The sequence below is a fragment of the Acomys minous genome (assembly GCF_964271855.1).
Source record: "Acomys minous genome assembly, chromosome: 18".
NCBI lineage: Eukaryota > Metazoa > Chordata > Mammalia > Rodentia > Muridae > Acomys > Acomys minous.
The window spans coordinates 62,511,431-62,525,589 of record NC_140501.1 but is presented as its reverse complement, the minus strand read 5'-3'; the positions used below and the strand labels follow the sequence as shown (position 1 = coordinate 62,525,589).

Sequence of the window (14,159 nt, the reverse complement as noted above, 5' to 3'; positions counted from 1 at the left end):
GCTTGTAGGCTGCAAACAATCCAACCCAGGCCTAGAATGTTTTCAGCCTCTGACACTTCCTGCTTAGGCAGCTCACCTTTCCTTGTTCTTTCTGAGCTGTGGTTGGTTGAACTCAGCTGTTCTGCCTCAAACTCTTCTCTCAGATGACTCAGCTAATCCAGCTTTTCTGTCAGCCAGAATTGCTCTACTTGGCCTCAAACTAACTCTGAAATCTGCTCTGATTTTCTGGCCCTTTTCTGGCTCCTTCAGTCTTCACCTGAGTTCTCTCTCTGAAACCCATGTCTCTATTACTGTTGTAGTAAAACTGCTTCCTGGGATGGAGACGTGGTGAAGAGCACTGCCTGTTCTTCCAAGGTTCATGAGTTCAATGCCCAGGAACCACATGGTGGCTCACAACCATGTATAATAGAATCTGGTGTCTTCTTCCTGCAAGTAGGCTCATATGAAGGCAGAATGCTGTATATAAATAATAAATTAATAAGTCTTACAAATACCCTGATTTATAAATAAATTAAAAGCAAAAGAAAACAAAAATCTGGGTGTGCTGGCACATGCTTTTAATCCCAGCACTCAAGAGGCAGAAGCAGGGGGATCTCTGAGTTTGAGGCCAGCCTGGTCTACAAAGTGAGTCAGGACAGCCAAGGCTAAATAGAGAAAACTTGTATTAAAATAAAGCAAAAAACACAAACTACAAACACAAAAAAGAAAAGCCCTGTTTTCCCATTCCTCTCTTCTCAGGAAAGTTGGACTTATCGGCTTCTGTCAAATATTTTATGATTGGTCACGTTTTCTGCCACTGGATTGAACATAGCTTTCAAACATGGGTGCTCCCTTCTAAACTAACTTTACAGTCATTTGGCATTAAAGGCATGTACCAGCACACCTGGGCCTAAGCTTTTCTTTACCTGATATGAGGTCTACACCAGGTTGGCCTTGAACTCAAATCTGTTTGCCTCTGTCTCCTGGATTGAAAGAGTATTGGTATTCCAGCCAGATCACATAGACCTAGATCTTTGAATGTGATCTCTTGCCAGAACAGCCATGTTGTGAATTAACATTCCTCTACATATGATCTCTCTGTTTCTTCTCCTCTCAGATCCTCCCTATGATGGGGCTGGTAACCTCCAGTCTCCGATGTACCCTCAACCTCCCATGGCCTTCCTGCCTCCCGAGTACCATCCTGGGAGTTTAGGCATCCCTGCACTTTCTGGAGAGCCTGAATGGAACCCGCCACTGATGATATCCAGGGAGGAGTCACTGGTTCCCAGATGGGATCCCTGGGGCCCCCATTATCTGATGGCTCCACCGCTACATCCAGCCTCTGTTCCTGCAGACACCAGCCTTCAGCCATGGTGAAATTCTGACAACAACCCAAGTCTTCCATGAAGATGTCTATGAAGAAACTCTCCTTTTCCTCCTCCTCCTCCTCCTCCTCCTCCTCCTCCTCCTCCTCCTTCTCCCCCTCTCTTCTCCTTGTCACTACTGTTGGGGGTCATACGTACAGGCAGGAAGGGGGTGTGGTACTAACTGCGGGGCGTTCATTTCTAGGTGACCTGGCACCTGCCCTCTGCCCTCTGTCTCCTCCAGACTCCTGACACTGTCTCCCATACTACAAGGGCAGCCTCTGGGTCCACTCAACACCTTTTCATTCCCTAGCCTTCTTGTTAAGGAACTTAGGTTCAGTGTCTCACAGCCTCCAAGTCAATGCAATAGAAACTATTCGGAGCTTGCGATGGATCTGGGGGTTGGTGTGATGTAAATCAATTAAGAGAATATCAAAGCTAACCTAGATATTTAAGTTTCAGATATTGAATGAATGTCCAGGGACATTGCCACCATTTTGAAAAAAGATTTATTTATGTAACAGTGTTTTGCCTGCACAACATCAGAAGGACAGAAGAGGGCACCAGATCTCATTATAGATGGCTGAGAGGTTAGAGCACCATCTGGTCTTCTATAGGTCCTGAGTTCAATTCCCAGCAACCACATGGTGGCTCACAACCATCTATAATGAGATCTGGTGTACATCCTGGCAAGGCTTGTATAAATAATACATAAATAAATCAAAAGAAAGAAAGAAAGAAACTTGAATTAGTTGACCTTGGTTTTAGTTAGACTCTTGGGTTAATTAAATTGAGACTCCGTGTCAGGCTCAATATGTCCACAAATCTGGTTCCTGCCTCAGCCTCCTGAGATGGGATTAATAGCTCAGGCTGACCTTCTGCTGGCCCACCCTAATATCTTGTAGCATGGGCCTACTCCACTCACATCCCAGAGATTTATAAAGTGTTGCTCCTCCACAGGGTTCTCAGCCTTGCAGAAGTGAGCACAGCTCTCAGTCCACACTCCAGACTCTGTTGCGCCCATCAAGACACAGCAGATCCTAGTTCCCAGCTCAGTGGAGCAAAGGAAGCTCAGGAGCCAAAAATGCAGGTGAGTTGGGGGATCCACTCCTGTGTTTTCTGGAGGATGGCTGTGCTGTTTGTCTTCAACTCATCTCAGAAGGCTCACAGCCTCAGAGTGTGTCTCTGCTGTGCTTCTCCACTCCACTTGGATGTGAGGCCATCGGGTCCTCATAGGAAGCCTCCTGGAATGTTCTGGTACCGTGTTCATTGTGCACCCAAGGGAATGTATATGGCAAATCATCATTAAATGCCCTGAATGGGAACACATCTGCAATTTGCAAAGGCACAAGAGGCAACACTAAACTTGTTCTTGGGTTTTTAGTCTTTAGTTAGTTGAGGCAGCATCTTTTTAGTTTGGTTGTATTTTGGATTTTGAGACATTTAACCCTGGCTGTCCTGGGCTCAGTTTGTAAGCCAGGTTAGCCTCAAACTCATGAATATATACCTCCCCCTGCCACCCAAGTGCAGGGATTAAATGCATGGGTCACCAAACCCCACTTGAGGCAGCACCTTATTGATCCTCGGTTCCCAATGTTTGTCTGGTCCCTTAGTATGCTTGAATAGTTAGAGTTCATTATATGAGATTTGAAGACGAATTTTTAGCCCATGGAGAACAGAAAGGAGATTGGGCAGAAAGTGTGCTGGAGAGAGGCTGAGGCCTTCTGAAAGAAGAGGTGCTTCTGTTTCTAATCTTTCACTCCATCAAGGGCACATACACTATTCACTGGAGTTTTTCCCTGGTTAAACTTCAGGACCAAGCTTTCCCATGAGGTGACAATGAGCCAGCACCTGGATGCAAGAGGCAGGCTCCTGAGTACATGCACAGCACAGAGCAGAGATTCCCATTGCATGAGAACTGTTTTAATATTTTATGTATCCATTTCTGCACAGAGAGAAGCACAGCAAGTCCGAAGCCCCAGAAACACCCAAGGAGCCAATGTGCAGTGGAGGCAGAGGCAGGAAAACCAAAGGGCCTCAGGTATGCAGAGTCAAGTCTGTGCTCAAACCAAACTCTTCTTATGTATTTCTTTATTCTGTGTCTTGTGAGTATATGCAAGACCCCAGATGCCCACAGCTGTGACAAGGGTAGACTGGCACTCTGTGGTGCCAGGTCTCTGCCCTCACAGAAGACCCAAAGTTTCAGAAACTGTGAGAGCCTCCCTGGGTCAGAGGTGGTCATGAGTCTGTGTAGGCACAGCGTTCCCAGGTAGCACTTGTCCTGTGAGATCTCTTGGCATCCTGAGATTTATTTCTAAAACTGAAGACACTTACAGTGTCCCGGTGCATGCTAAGAGCTGGATGGCCATGCCTGGTGACAGGCAGAGGAAGGTAGATCGTTCTGAGATTGAGCCAGCCTGGTCTACAAAGTGAGTCCAGGACAGCCAAGCCTACACAGAGAAACCCTGTCTCAAAAAACAAAAACAAACAAAGAAAAAAGGAGAGCAGTGTAGATGCTGAGTCCTGGGCTGGTGGCATAATCTCTTGGTGACTGCATGAGGTCACTTCTGGCTGTTTAGTGTGCAGGAAGAGTCACTAAGAAAGGTTCAGATGAGCTTCTGCATGATGTCATAGCACTCATCACATCCTTCTGTCCCTACCAGGTCCTTCCCATGGCCCATGGACTGATCCTGAAATCAGGGTCTTCCTGCAGGAGTGGGAAGTAGTTGAGCAGGAAGTCAGCCACCCAGGCGGGAAGATCCACAAGAAGACCAGACTGATTTGCCAGCGCCTCGGTCAACAGGGCCTGAGGATGAGCTGGACAAGCTGTTTCAACCTGCTGCTAACCATGCAGAATCTGCACAAGACTCTATATAATGAGAGACCAGGGATCGAACCCTTGTTCTCTCCTTATGCAGAGGCCCTGTACAAGATCCTGGGCCCCAGGGACCGGAGAAGCCAAGTGCCAGGTGAGTGTTCTGGGTAGACTGTTGAGGTCCTCTTCTAGAGAGTGGCATCAGCTGGCCTGTCCTTCATGAGCACAGAGCAGAGCACACAGTGGAGGGAAGGCCAGTTCTTACAGGCCTCTATTGCACATAGCAGGAAAGTCTGGCCTCTCTCTGTGTCATTTTGCTGTCACCCAAGGGCATGGAATTTGAACTAGTATATAGTTGACTATGACAAAGAGGCCAACAGGTTACTTAGCCTGATTCAGGGTGAGGGAGGGTGCCATGCTTATGACTGTAAAAGAGACTTTTACTCTCCTGGCTCAGCTGTGGTCTGGGAGGCTTACTGCCTCCTGCTGGCCTAGGCCTGAACCTTGAAGCATGTAGCCTGCAAACAATCCAACCCAGGCCTAGAATGTTTTCAGCCTCTGACACTTCCTGCTTAGGCAGCTCACCTTTCCTTGTTCTTTCTTAGCTGTGGTTGGTTGAACTCAGCTGTTCTGCCTCAAACTCTTGTCTCAGATGACTCAGCTAATCCAGCTTTTCTGTCAGCCAGAATTGCTCTACTTGGCCTCAAACTAACTCTGAAATCTGCTCTGATTTTCTGGCCCTTTTCTGGCTCCTTCAGTCTTCACCTGAGTTCTCTCTCTGAAACCCATGTCTCTATTACTGTTGTAGTAAAACTGCTTCCTGGGCTGGAGACATGGTGAAGAGCACTGCCTGTTCTTCCAAGGTTCATGAGTTCAATGTCCAGGTACCACGTGGTGGCTCACAACCATGTATAATAGAATTTGCTGCCTTCTTCCTGCAAGCAGGCACATATGAAGGCAGAATGCTGTATATAAATAATAAATTAATAAGTCTTACAAAAACCTTGATTTATAAATAAATTAAAAGCAAAAGAAAAGAAAAATCTGGGTGTGCTGGCACATGCCTTTAATCCCAGCACTCAAGAGGCAGAAGCAGGGGGATCTCTGAGTTTGAGGCCAGCCTGGTCTACAAAGTGAGTCAGGACAGCCAAGGCTAAACAGACAAAACCTGTATCAAAATAAAGCAAAAAACACAAACTACAAACACAAAAAAGAAAAGCCCTGTTTTTGCTTTCCTCTCTCTTCTCAGGCAAGTTGGGCTTATCGGCTTCTGTCAAATCTTTATGATTGGTCACGTTTTCTGCCACTGGATTGGGCATAGCTTGCAAACATGGGTGCTCCCTTCTAAACTAACTTTACCTTTGTTTGGCATTAAAGGCATGTACCAGCACACCTGGGCCTAAGCTTTTCTTTACTTGATATGAGGTCTACACCAGGTTGGCCTTGAACTCAAATCTGTTTGCCTCTGTCTCCTGGATTAAAAGAGTGTTTGTATTCCAGCCAGATCACATAGACCTAGATCTTTGAATGTGATCTGTTGCCAGAACAGCCATGTTGTGAATTAACATTCCTCTACATATGATCTCTCTGTTTCTTCTCCTCTCAGAACCTCCCTATGATGGGGCTGGTAACCTCCAGTTTCCAATGTACCCTCAACCTCCCATGGCCTTCCTGCCTCCCGAGTACCATCCTTGGAGTTTAGGCATCCCTGCACCTTCTGGAGAGCCTGAATGGAACCCACCACTGATGATGTCCAGGGAGGAGTCACTGGTTCCCAGATGGGATCCCTGGGGCCCCCACTATCTGATGGCTCCACCGCTACATCCTGCCTCTGTTCCTGCAGACACCAGCCTCCAGCCATGGTGAAATTCTGACAACAACCCAAGTCCTCCATGAAGCTGTCTATGAAGAAACTCTCTCCTCCTCCTCCTCCTCCTCCTCCTCTTTTTCCTCATCTATCTCCTCCTCCTCTCCTCCTTCTGCGCCTCCTCTCTTCTCCTTGTCATTACTGTTGGGGGTCATAAGTACAGGCAGGCAGGGGATGTGGTACATACTGCTGGGAGTTCATTTCTAGGTGACCGGGCACCTGCCCTCTGCCCTCTGTCTCCTCCAGACTCCTGACACTGTCTCCCATACTACAAGCGCAGCCTCTGGGTCCACTCAACACCTTTTCATTCCCTAGCCTTCTTGTTAAGGAACTTAGGTTCAGTGTCTCACAGCCTCCAAGTCAATGCAATAGAAACTATTCAGAGCTTGCGATGGATCTGGGGGCTGGTGTGATGTAAATCAATTAAGAGAATATCAAAGCTAACCTAGATATTTAAGTTTCAGATACTGAATGAATGTCCAGGGACATTGCCACCATTTTGAAAAAAGATTTATTTATGTAACAGTGTTTTGCCTGCACAACATCAGAAGGACAGAAGAGGGCACCAGATCTCATTATAGATGGCTGAGAGGTTAGAGCACCATCTGGTCTTCTATAGGTCCTGAGTTCAATTCCCAGCAACCACATGGTGGCTCACAACCATCTATAATGAGATCTGGTGTACATCCTGGCAAGGCTTGTATAAATAATACATAAATAAATCAAAAGAAAGAAAGAAAGAAACTTGAATTAGTTGACCTCGGTTTTAATTAGACTCTTGGGTTAATTAAATTGAGACTCCGTGTCAGGCTCAAGATATCCACAAATCTGGTTCCTGCCTCAGCCTCCTGAGATGGGATTAATAGCTCAGGCTGACCTTCTGCTGGCCCACCCTAATATCTTGTAGCATGGGCCTACTCCACTCACATCCCAGAGATTTTTAAAGGGCCGCTTCTCCACAGGGTTCTCAGCCTTGCAGAAGTGAGCACAGCTCTCAGTCCACACTCCAGACTCTGTTGCGCCCTTCAAGACACAGCACATCCTAGTTCCCAGCTCAGTGGAGCAAAGGAAGCACAGGATCCAAAAATGCAGGTGAGTTGAGCGATCCACTCCTGTGTTTTCTGGAGGATGGCTGTGCTGTTTGTCTTCAACTCATCTCAGAAGGCTCACAGCCTCAGAGTGTGTCTCTGCTGTGCTTCTCCACTCCACTTGGATGTGAGGCCATCGGGTCCTCATAGGAAGCCTCCTGGAATGTTCTGGTACCGTGTTCATTGTACACCCAAGGGAATGTATATGGCAAATCATCATTAAATGCCCTGAATGGGAACACATCTGCAATTTGCAAAGGCACAAGAAGCAACACTAAACTTGTTCTTGGATTTTTAGTCTTTAGTTAGTTGAGGCAGCATCTTCTTAGTTTGGTTGTATTTTGGATTTTGAGACATTTAACCCTGGCTGTCCTGGGCTCAGTTTGTAAGCCAGGTTAGCCTCAAACTCATGAAGATCTACCTCCCCCTGCCACCCAAGTGCAGAAATTAAATGCATGGGTCACCAAACCCCACTTGAGGCAGGATCTTATTGATCTGATGGCTAGCCCACAACCCACTACGTAGTCAAGAAGGACGCTGAATGTGTGAGCCTCCCTACACCTCTCAGGAAAGAGCTGGGATCATGGCCACCCACCAAGCACCCCTGTGATGTGATATGGGCTGCAGAAATACTGGTTCCCAATGTTTGTCTGGTCCCTTAGTATTCTTGAATAGTTGGAGTTCATTATTATGAGATTTGAAGATGGATTTTTAGCCCAAGGTGAACAGTAAGGAGATTGGGGAGCTGGAGAGAGAGGCTGAGGTCTTCTGAAAGAAGAGGTGCTTCTGTTTGTTATCTTTCACTCCATCAAGGGCACCTACACTATTCACTGGAGTTTTTCCTGGTTAAACTTCAGGACCAAGCTTTCCCATGAGGTGACAATGAGCCAGCACCTGGATGCAAGAGGCAGGCTCCTGAGTACATGCACAGTACAGAGACAGAGATTCCCATGGCATGAGAACTGTTTTAATATTTTATGTATCCATTTCTGCACAGAGAGAAGCACAGCAAGTCCGAAGACCCAGAAACACCCAAGGAGCCAATGTGCAGTGGAGGCAGAGGCAGGAAAACCAAAGGGCCTCAGGTATGCAGAGTCAAGTCTGTGCTCAAACCAAACTCTTCTTATGTATTTCTTTATTGTGTGGCTTGTGAGTATATGCAAGACCCCAGATGCCCACAGCTGTGACAAGGGTAGACTGGCACTCTGTGGTGCCAAGTCTCTGCCCTCACAGAAGACCCAAAGTTTCAGAAACTGTGAGAGCCTCCCTGGGTCAGAGGTGGTCATGAGTCTGTGTAGGCACAGCGTTCCCAGGTAGCACTTGTCCTGTGAGATCTCTTGGCATCCTGAGATTTATTTCTAAAACTGAAGACACTTACAGTGTCCCGGTGCATGCTAAGAGCTGGATGGCCAGGCCTGGTGACAGGCAGAGGCAGGTAGATCGTTCTGAGATTGAGCCAGCCTGGTCTACAAAGTGAGTCCAGGACAGCCAAGCCTACACAGAGAAACCCTGTCTCAAAAAACAAAAACAAACAAAGAAAAAAGGAGAGCAGTGTAGATGCTGAGTCCTGGGCTGGTGGCATAATCTCTTGGTGACTGCATGAGGTCACTTCTGGCTGTTTAGTGTGCAGGAAGAGTCACTAAGAAAGGTTCAGATGAGCTTCTGCATGATGTCACAGCACTCATCACATCCTTCTGTCCCTACCAGGTCCTTCCCATGGCCCATGGACTGATCCTGAAATCAGGGTCTTTCTGCAGGAGTGGGAAGGTGTTGAGCAGGAAGTCGGCCACCCAGGCGGGAAGATCCACAAGAAGACAAGACTGATTTGCCAGCGCCTCGGTCAACAGGGCCTGAGGATGAGCTGGACAAGCTGTTTCAATCTGCTGCTAACCATGCAGAATCTGCACAAGACTGTATGTAATGAGAGACGAGGGATCGAACCCTTGTTCTCTCCTCATGCAGAGGCCCTGTACAAGATCCTGGGCCCCAAGGGCCCGGAGAAGCCAAGTGCCAGGTGAGTGTTCTGGGTAGACTGTTGAGGTCCTCTTCTAGAGAGTGGCATCAGCTGGCCTGTCCTTCATGAGCACAGAGCAGAGCACACAGTGGAGGGAAGGCCATTTCCCACAGGCCTCTATAGCACATAGCAGGAAAGTCTGGCCTCTCTCTGTGTCATTTTGCTGTCACCCAAGGGCATGGAATTTGGACTAGTACATAGTTGACTATGACAAAGTGGCCAACAGGTTACTTAGCCTGATTCAGGGTGAGGGAGGGTGCCATGCTTATGACTGTAAAAGGGACTTTTACTCTCCTGGCTCAGCTGTGGTCTGGGAGGCTTACTGCCTCCTGCTGGCCTAGGCCTGAACCTTGAAGCATGTAGCCTGCAAACAATCCAACCCAGGCCTAGAATGTTTTCAGCCTCTGACACTTCCTGCTTAGGCAGCTCACCTTTCCTTGTTCTTTCTTAGCTGTGGTTGGTTGAACTCAGCTGTTCTGCCTCAAACTCTTCTCTCAGATGACTCAGCTAATCCAGCTTTTCTGTCAGCCAGAATTGCTCTACTTGGCCTCAAACTAACTCTGAAATCTGCTCTGATTTTCTGGCCCTTTTCTGGCTCCTTCAGTCTTCACCTGAGTTCTCTCTCTGCAACACATGTCTCTATTACTGTTGTAGTAAAACTGCTTCCTGGGCTGGAGACATGGTGAAGAGCACTGCCTGTTCTTCCAAGGTTCATGAGTTCAATGTCCAGGAACCACGTGGTGGCTCACAACCATGTATAATAGAATTTGCTGCCTTCTTCCTGCAAGCAGGCACATATGAAGGCAAAATGCTGTATATAAATAATAAATTAATAAGTCTTACAAAAACCCTGATTTATAAATTAATTAAAAGCAAAAGAAAAGAAAAATCTGGGTGTGCTGGCACATGCCTTTAATCCCAGCACTCAAGAGGCAGAAGCAGGGGGATCTCTGAGTTTGAGGCCAGCCTGGTCTACAAAGTGAGTCAGGACAGCCAAGGCTAAACAGACAAAACCTGTATCAAAATAAAGCAAAAAACACAAACTACAAACACAAAAAAGAAAAGCCCTGTTTTTGCTTTCCTCTCTCTTCTCAGGCAAGTTGGGCTTATCGGCTTCTGTCAAATCTTTATGATTAGTCACGTTTTCTGCCACTGGATTGGACATAGCTTTCAAACATGGGTGCTCCCTTCTAAACTAACTTTACCTTTGTTTGGCATTAAAGGCATGTACCAGCACACCTGGGCCTAAGCTTTTCTTTACCTGATATGAGGTCTACACCAGGTTGGCCTTGAACTCTAATCTGTTTGCCTCTGTCTCCTGGATTGAAAGAGTGTTTGTATTCCAGCCAGATCACATAGACCTAGATCTTTAAATGTGATCTGTTGCCAGAACAGCCATGTTGTGAATTAACATTCCTCTACATATGATCTCTTTGTTTCTTTTCCTCTCAGAAACTCCCTATGATGGGGCTGGTAACCTCCAGTTTCCAATGTACCCTCAACCTCCCATGGCCTTCCTGCCTCTCGAGTATCATCCTTGGAGTTTAGGCATCCCTGCACCTTCTGGAGAGCCTGAATGGAACCCACCACTGATGATGTCCAGGGAGGAGTCACTGGTTCCCAGATGGGATCCCTGGGGCCCCCACTATCTGATGGCTCCACCGCTACATCCTGCCTCTGTTCCTGCAGACACCAGCCTCCAGCCATGGTGAAATTCTGACAACAACCCAAGTCCTCCATGAAGCTGTCTATGAAGAAACTCTCTCCTCCTCCTCCTCCTCCTCCTTCTCTTTTTCCTCGTCTATCTCCTCCTCCTCTCCTCCTCTCTTCTCCTTGTCTTTACTGTTGGGGGTCATAAGTACAGGCAGGCAGGGGATGTGGTACTTACTGCAGGGAGTTCATTTCTAGGTGACCTGGCACCTGCCCTCTGCCCTCTGTCTCCTCCAGACTCCTGACACTGTCTCCCATACTACAAGGGCAGCCTCTGGGTCCACTCAACACCTTTTCATTCCCTAGCCTTCTTGTTAAGGAACTTAGGTTCAGTGTCTCACAGCCTCCAAGTCAATGCAATAGAAACTATTCAGAGCTTGCGATGGATCTGGGGGCTGGTGTGATGTAAATCAATTAAGAGAATATCAAAGCTAACCTAGATATTTAAGTTTCAGATACTGAATGAATGTCCAGGGACATTGCCACCATTTTGAAAAAAGATTTATTTATGTAACAGTGTTTTGCCTGCACAACATCAGAAGGACAGAAGAGGGCACCAGATCTCATTATAGATGGCTGAGAGGTTAGAGCACCATCTGGTCTTCTATAGGTCCTGAGTTCAATTCCCAGCAACCACATGGTGGCTCACAACCATCTATAATGAGATCTGGTGTACATCCTGGCAAGGCTTGTATAAATAATACATAAATAAATCAAAAGAAAGAAAGAAAGAAACTTGAATTAGTTGACCTCGGTTTTAATTAGACTCTTGGGTTAATTAAATTGAGACTCCGTGTCAGGCTCAAGATATCCACAAATCTGGTTCCTGCCTCAGCCTCCTGAGATGGGATTAAGAGCTCAGGCTGACCTTCTGCTGGCCCACCCTAATATCTTGTAGCATGGGCCTACTCCACTCACATCCAGAGATTTATAAAGGGCCGCTTCTCCACAGGGTTCTCAGCCTTGCAGAAGTGAGCACAGCTCTCAGTCCACACTCCAGACTCTGTTGCGCCCTTCAAGACACAGCACATCCTAGTTCCCAGCTCAGTGGAGCAAAGGAAGCTCAGGAGCCAAAAATGCAGGTGAGTTGGGGGATCCACTCCTGTGTTTTCTGGAGGATGGCTGTGCTGTTTGTCTTCAACTCATCTCAGAAGGCTCACAGCTTCAGTTTGTGTCTCTGCTGTGCTTCTCCACTCCACTTGGATGTGAGGTCATTGGGTCCTCATAGGAAGCCTCCTGGAATGTTCTGGTACCGTGTTCATTGTGCACCCAAGGGAATGTATATGGCAAATCATCATTAAATGTTCTGAATGGGAACACATCTGCAATTTGCAATTTTTAGCCCATGGAGAACAGAAAGGAGATTGGGGAGAAAGTGTGCTGGAGAGAGAGGCTGAGGCCTTCTGAAAGAAGAGGTGCTTCTGTTCTTATCTTTCACTCCATCAAGGGCACCTACACTATTCACTGGAGTTTTTCCCTGGTTAAACTTCCGGACCAAGCTTTCTCATGAGGTGACAATGAGCCAGCACCTGGATGCAAGAGGCAGGCTCCTGAGTCCATGCACAGCACAGAGACAGAGATTCCCATTGCATGAGAACTGTTTTAATATTTTATGTATCCATTTCTGCACAGAGAGAAGCAAAGCAAGTCCGAAGACCGAGAAACACCCAAGGCGCCAACGTGCAGCAGAGACGGAGGCAGAGGCAGAAAGACCAAAGGGCCTCAGGTATGCAGAGTCAAGTCTGTGCTCAAACCAAACTCTTCTTGTGTATTTCTTAGTTCTATGGCTTGTCAGTATATGCAAGACTCCAGATGCCCACAGCTGTGACAAGGGTAGACTGGCACTCTGTGGTGCCAGGTCTCTGCCCTCACAGAAGACCCAAAGTTTCAGAAACTGTGAGAGCCTCCCTGGGTCAGAGGTGGTCATGAGTCTGTGTAGGCACAGCGTTCCCAGGTAGCACTTGTCCTGTGAGATCTCTTTGCATCCTGAGATTTATTTCTAAAACTGAAGACACTTACAGTGTCGCAGTGTGTGTTAAGAGCCGGATGGCCAGGCCTGGTGACAGAGGCCTGTAATCCCAGGTCTCGGGAGGCAGAGCCAGGTGGGTCGTTGTGAGTTTGAGGCCAGCCTTGTCTACAAAGTGAGTCTAGGACAGCCAAGTCTACACAGACGAACCCTGTCTAAAAAAAATACAAAAACAAAAACCAAAATAACAAACATAAAGAGCCGTATAGCTGCTCAGTCCTGGGCTGGTGGCATAATCTCTTGGTGACTGCATGAGGTCACTTCTGGCTGCTCAGTGTGCAGGAAGAGTCCATAAGAAATGTTCAGATGAGCTTCTGCATGATGTCACAACACTCATCACATCCCTCTGTCCCTAGCAGGTCTTTCCCATGACCATTGGACGGATCCTGAAATCAGGGTCTTCCTGCAGGAGTGGGAAGATGTTGAGCAGGAAGTCGGCCATCCAGGCGGGAAGATCCACAAGAAGACCAGACTGATTTGCCATCGCCTGGGTCAGATGGGCCTGAAGAAGAGCTGGACAAGCTGTTTCAACCTGCTGCTCACCATGCACAAGACTCTCCATAATGAGAGACCAGGGACTCAACCCTTGTTCTCCCCATATGCAGAGGCCCTGTACAGGATTCTGGGCCCCAGGGACCTGAGAAGCCAAGTGCCAAGTGAGTGTCTTCTGGACAGATTGTTGAGGTCCTCTAGAGAGTGGCATCAGCTGTCCTGTCCTTCATGAGCACAGAGCAGAGCACACAGTGGAGGGAAGCTCCTTTCCCACAGGCCTCTATTGCACATAGCAGGAAAGTCTGGCCTCTCTCTGTGTCTTTTTACTGTCACCCTAAGGGCATGAAATTTGGACTCCATACATAGTTGACTATGACAAACAGGCCAACAGATTACTTAGCCTGATTCAGGGAGAGGGAGAGTGCCATGCTTATGACTATACAAGGAACTTTTACTCTCCTGGCTCAGCTGTGGTCTGGGAAGCTTACTGCCTCCTGCTGCCTAGGCCTGGTCCTAGAAGCCTATGGGCTGCAAACAATCCAACCCAGGCCTAGAATGTTTTCAGCCTCTGACACTTCCTGCTTAGGCAGCTCATCCTTCCTTGTTATTTCTGAGCTGTGGTTGGTTGAACTCAGCTGTTCTGCCTCAAACTCTTCTTTCAGAGGACACAGTTAATCCAGCTTCTCTGTTGGCCAGAATTGGCCTGCTTCTCCTCAAACTAGCTCAAAAATCTGCTCTGATCTTCTGGCTTCTTCTCATTTCCTGGCTCGTTCAGTCTTCACCTGAGTTCTCTGTCTGCAACCT

The 14,159-nt window shown here is 47.5% G+C and overlaps 1 protein-coding gene across 6 annotated transcripts in view; it reads left to right on the top strand.

Moving 5' to 3' along the window:
* Positions 1-14,159, top strand: part of LOC311589018 (uncharacterized protein) — a 34,839-nt gene that overhangs the window by 19,182 nt on the left and 1,498 nt on the right. For 5 of the 6 annotated variants that reach the window (XM_084767261.1, XM_084767259.1, XM_084767257.1 and 2 more), the window contains exons 5-12: positions 1,097-1,352; positions 2,304-2,433; positions 3,297-3,384; positions 4,007-4,312; positions 5,765-6,020; positions 6,988-7,117; positions 8,111-8,198; positions 13,220-13,519. In XM_084767261.1, the coding sequence (XP_084623387.1) occupies positions 1,097-1,352; positions 2,304-2,433; positions 3,297-3,384; positions 4,007-4,312; positions 5,765-6,020; positions 6,988-7,117; positions 8,111-8,198; positions 13,220-13,519 (1,554 nt within the window). The remainder of the gene's footprint in view (positions 1-1,096; positions 1,353-2,303; positions 2,434-3,296; positions 3,385-4,006; positions 4,313-5,764; positions 6,021-6,987; positions 7,118-8,110; positions 8,199-13,219; positions 13,520-14,159) is intronic. The other variant, XM_084767258.1, reaches the window with a different exon arrangement.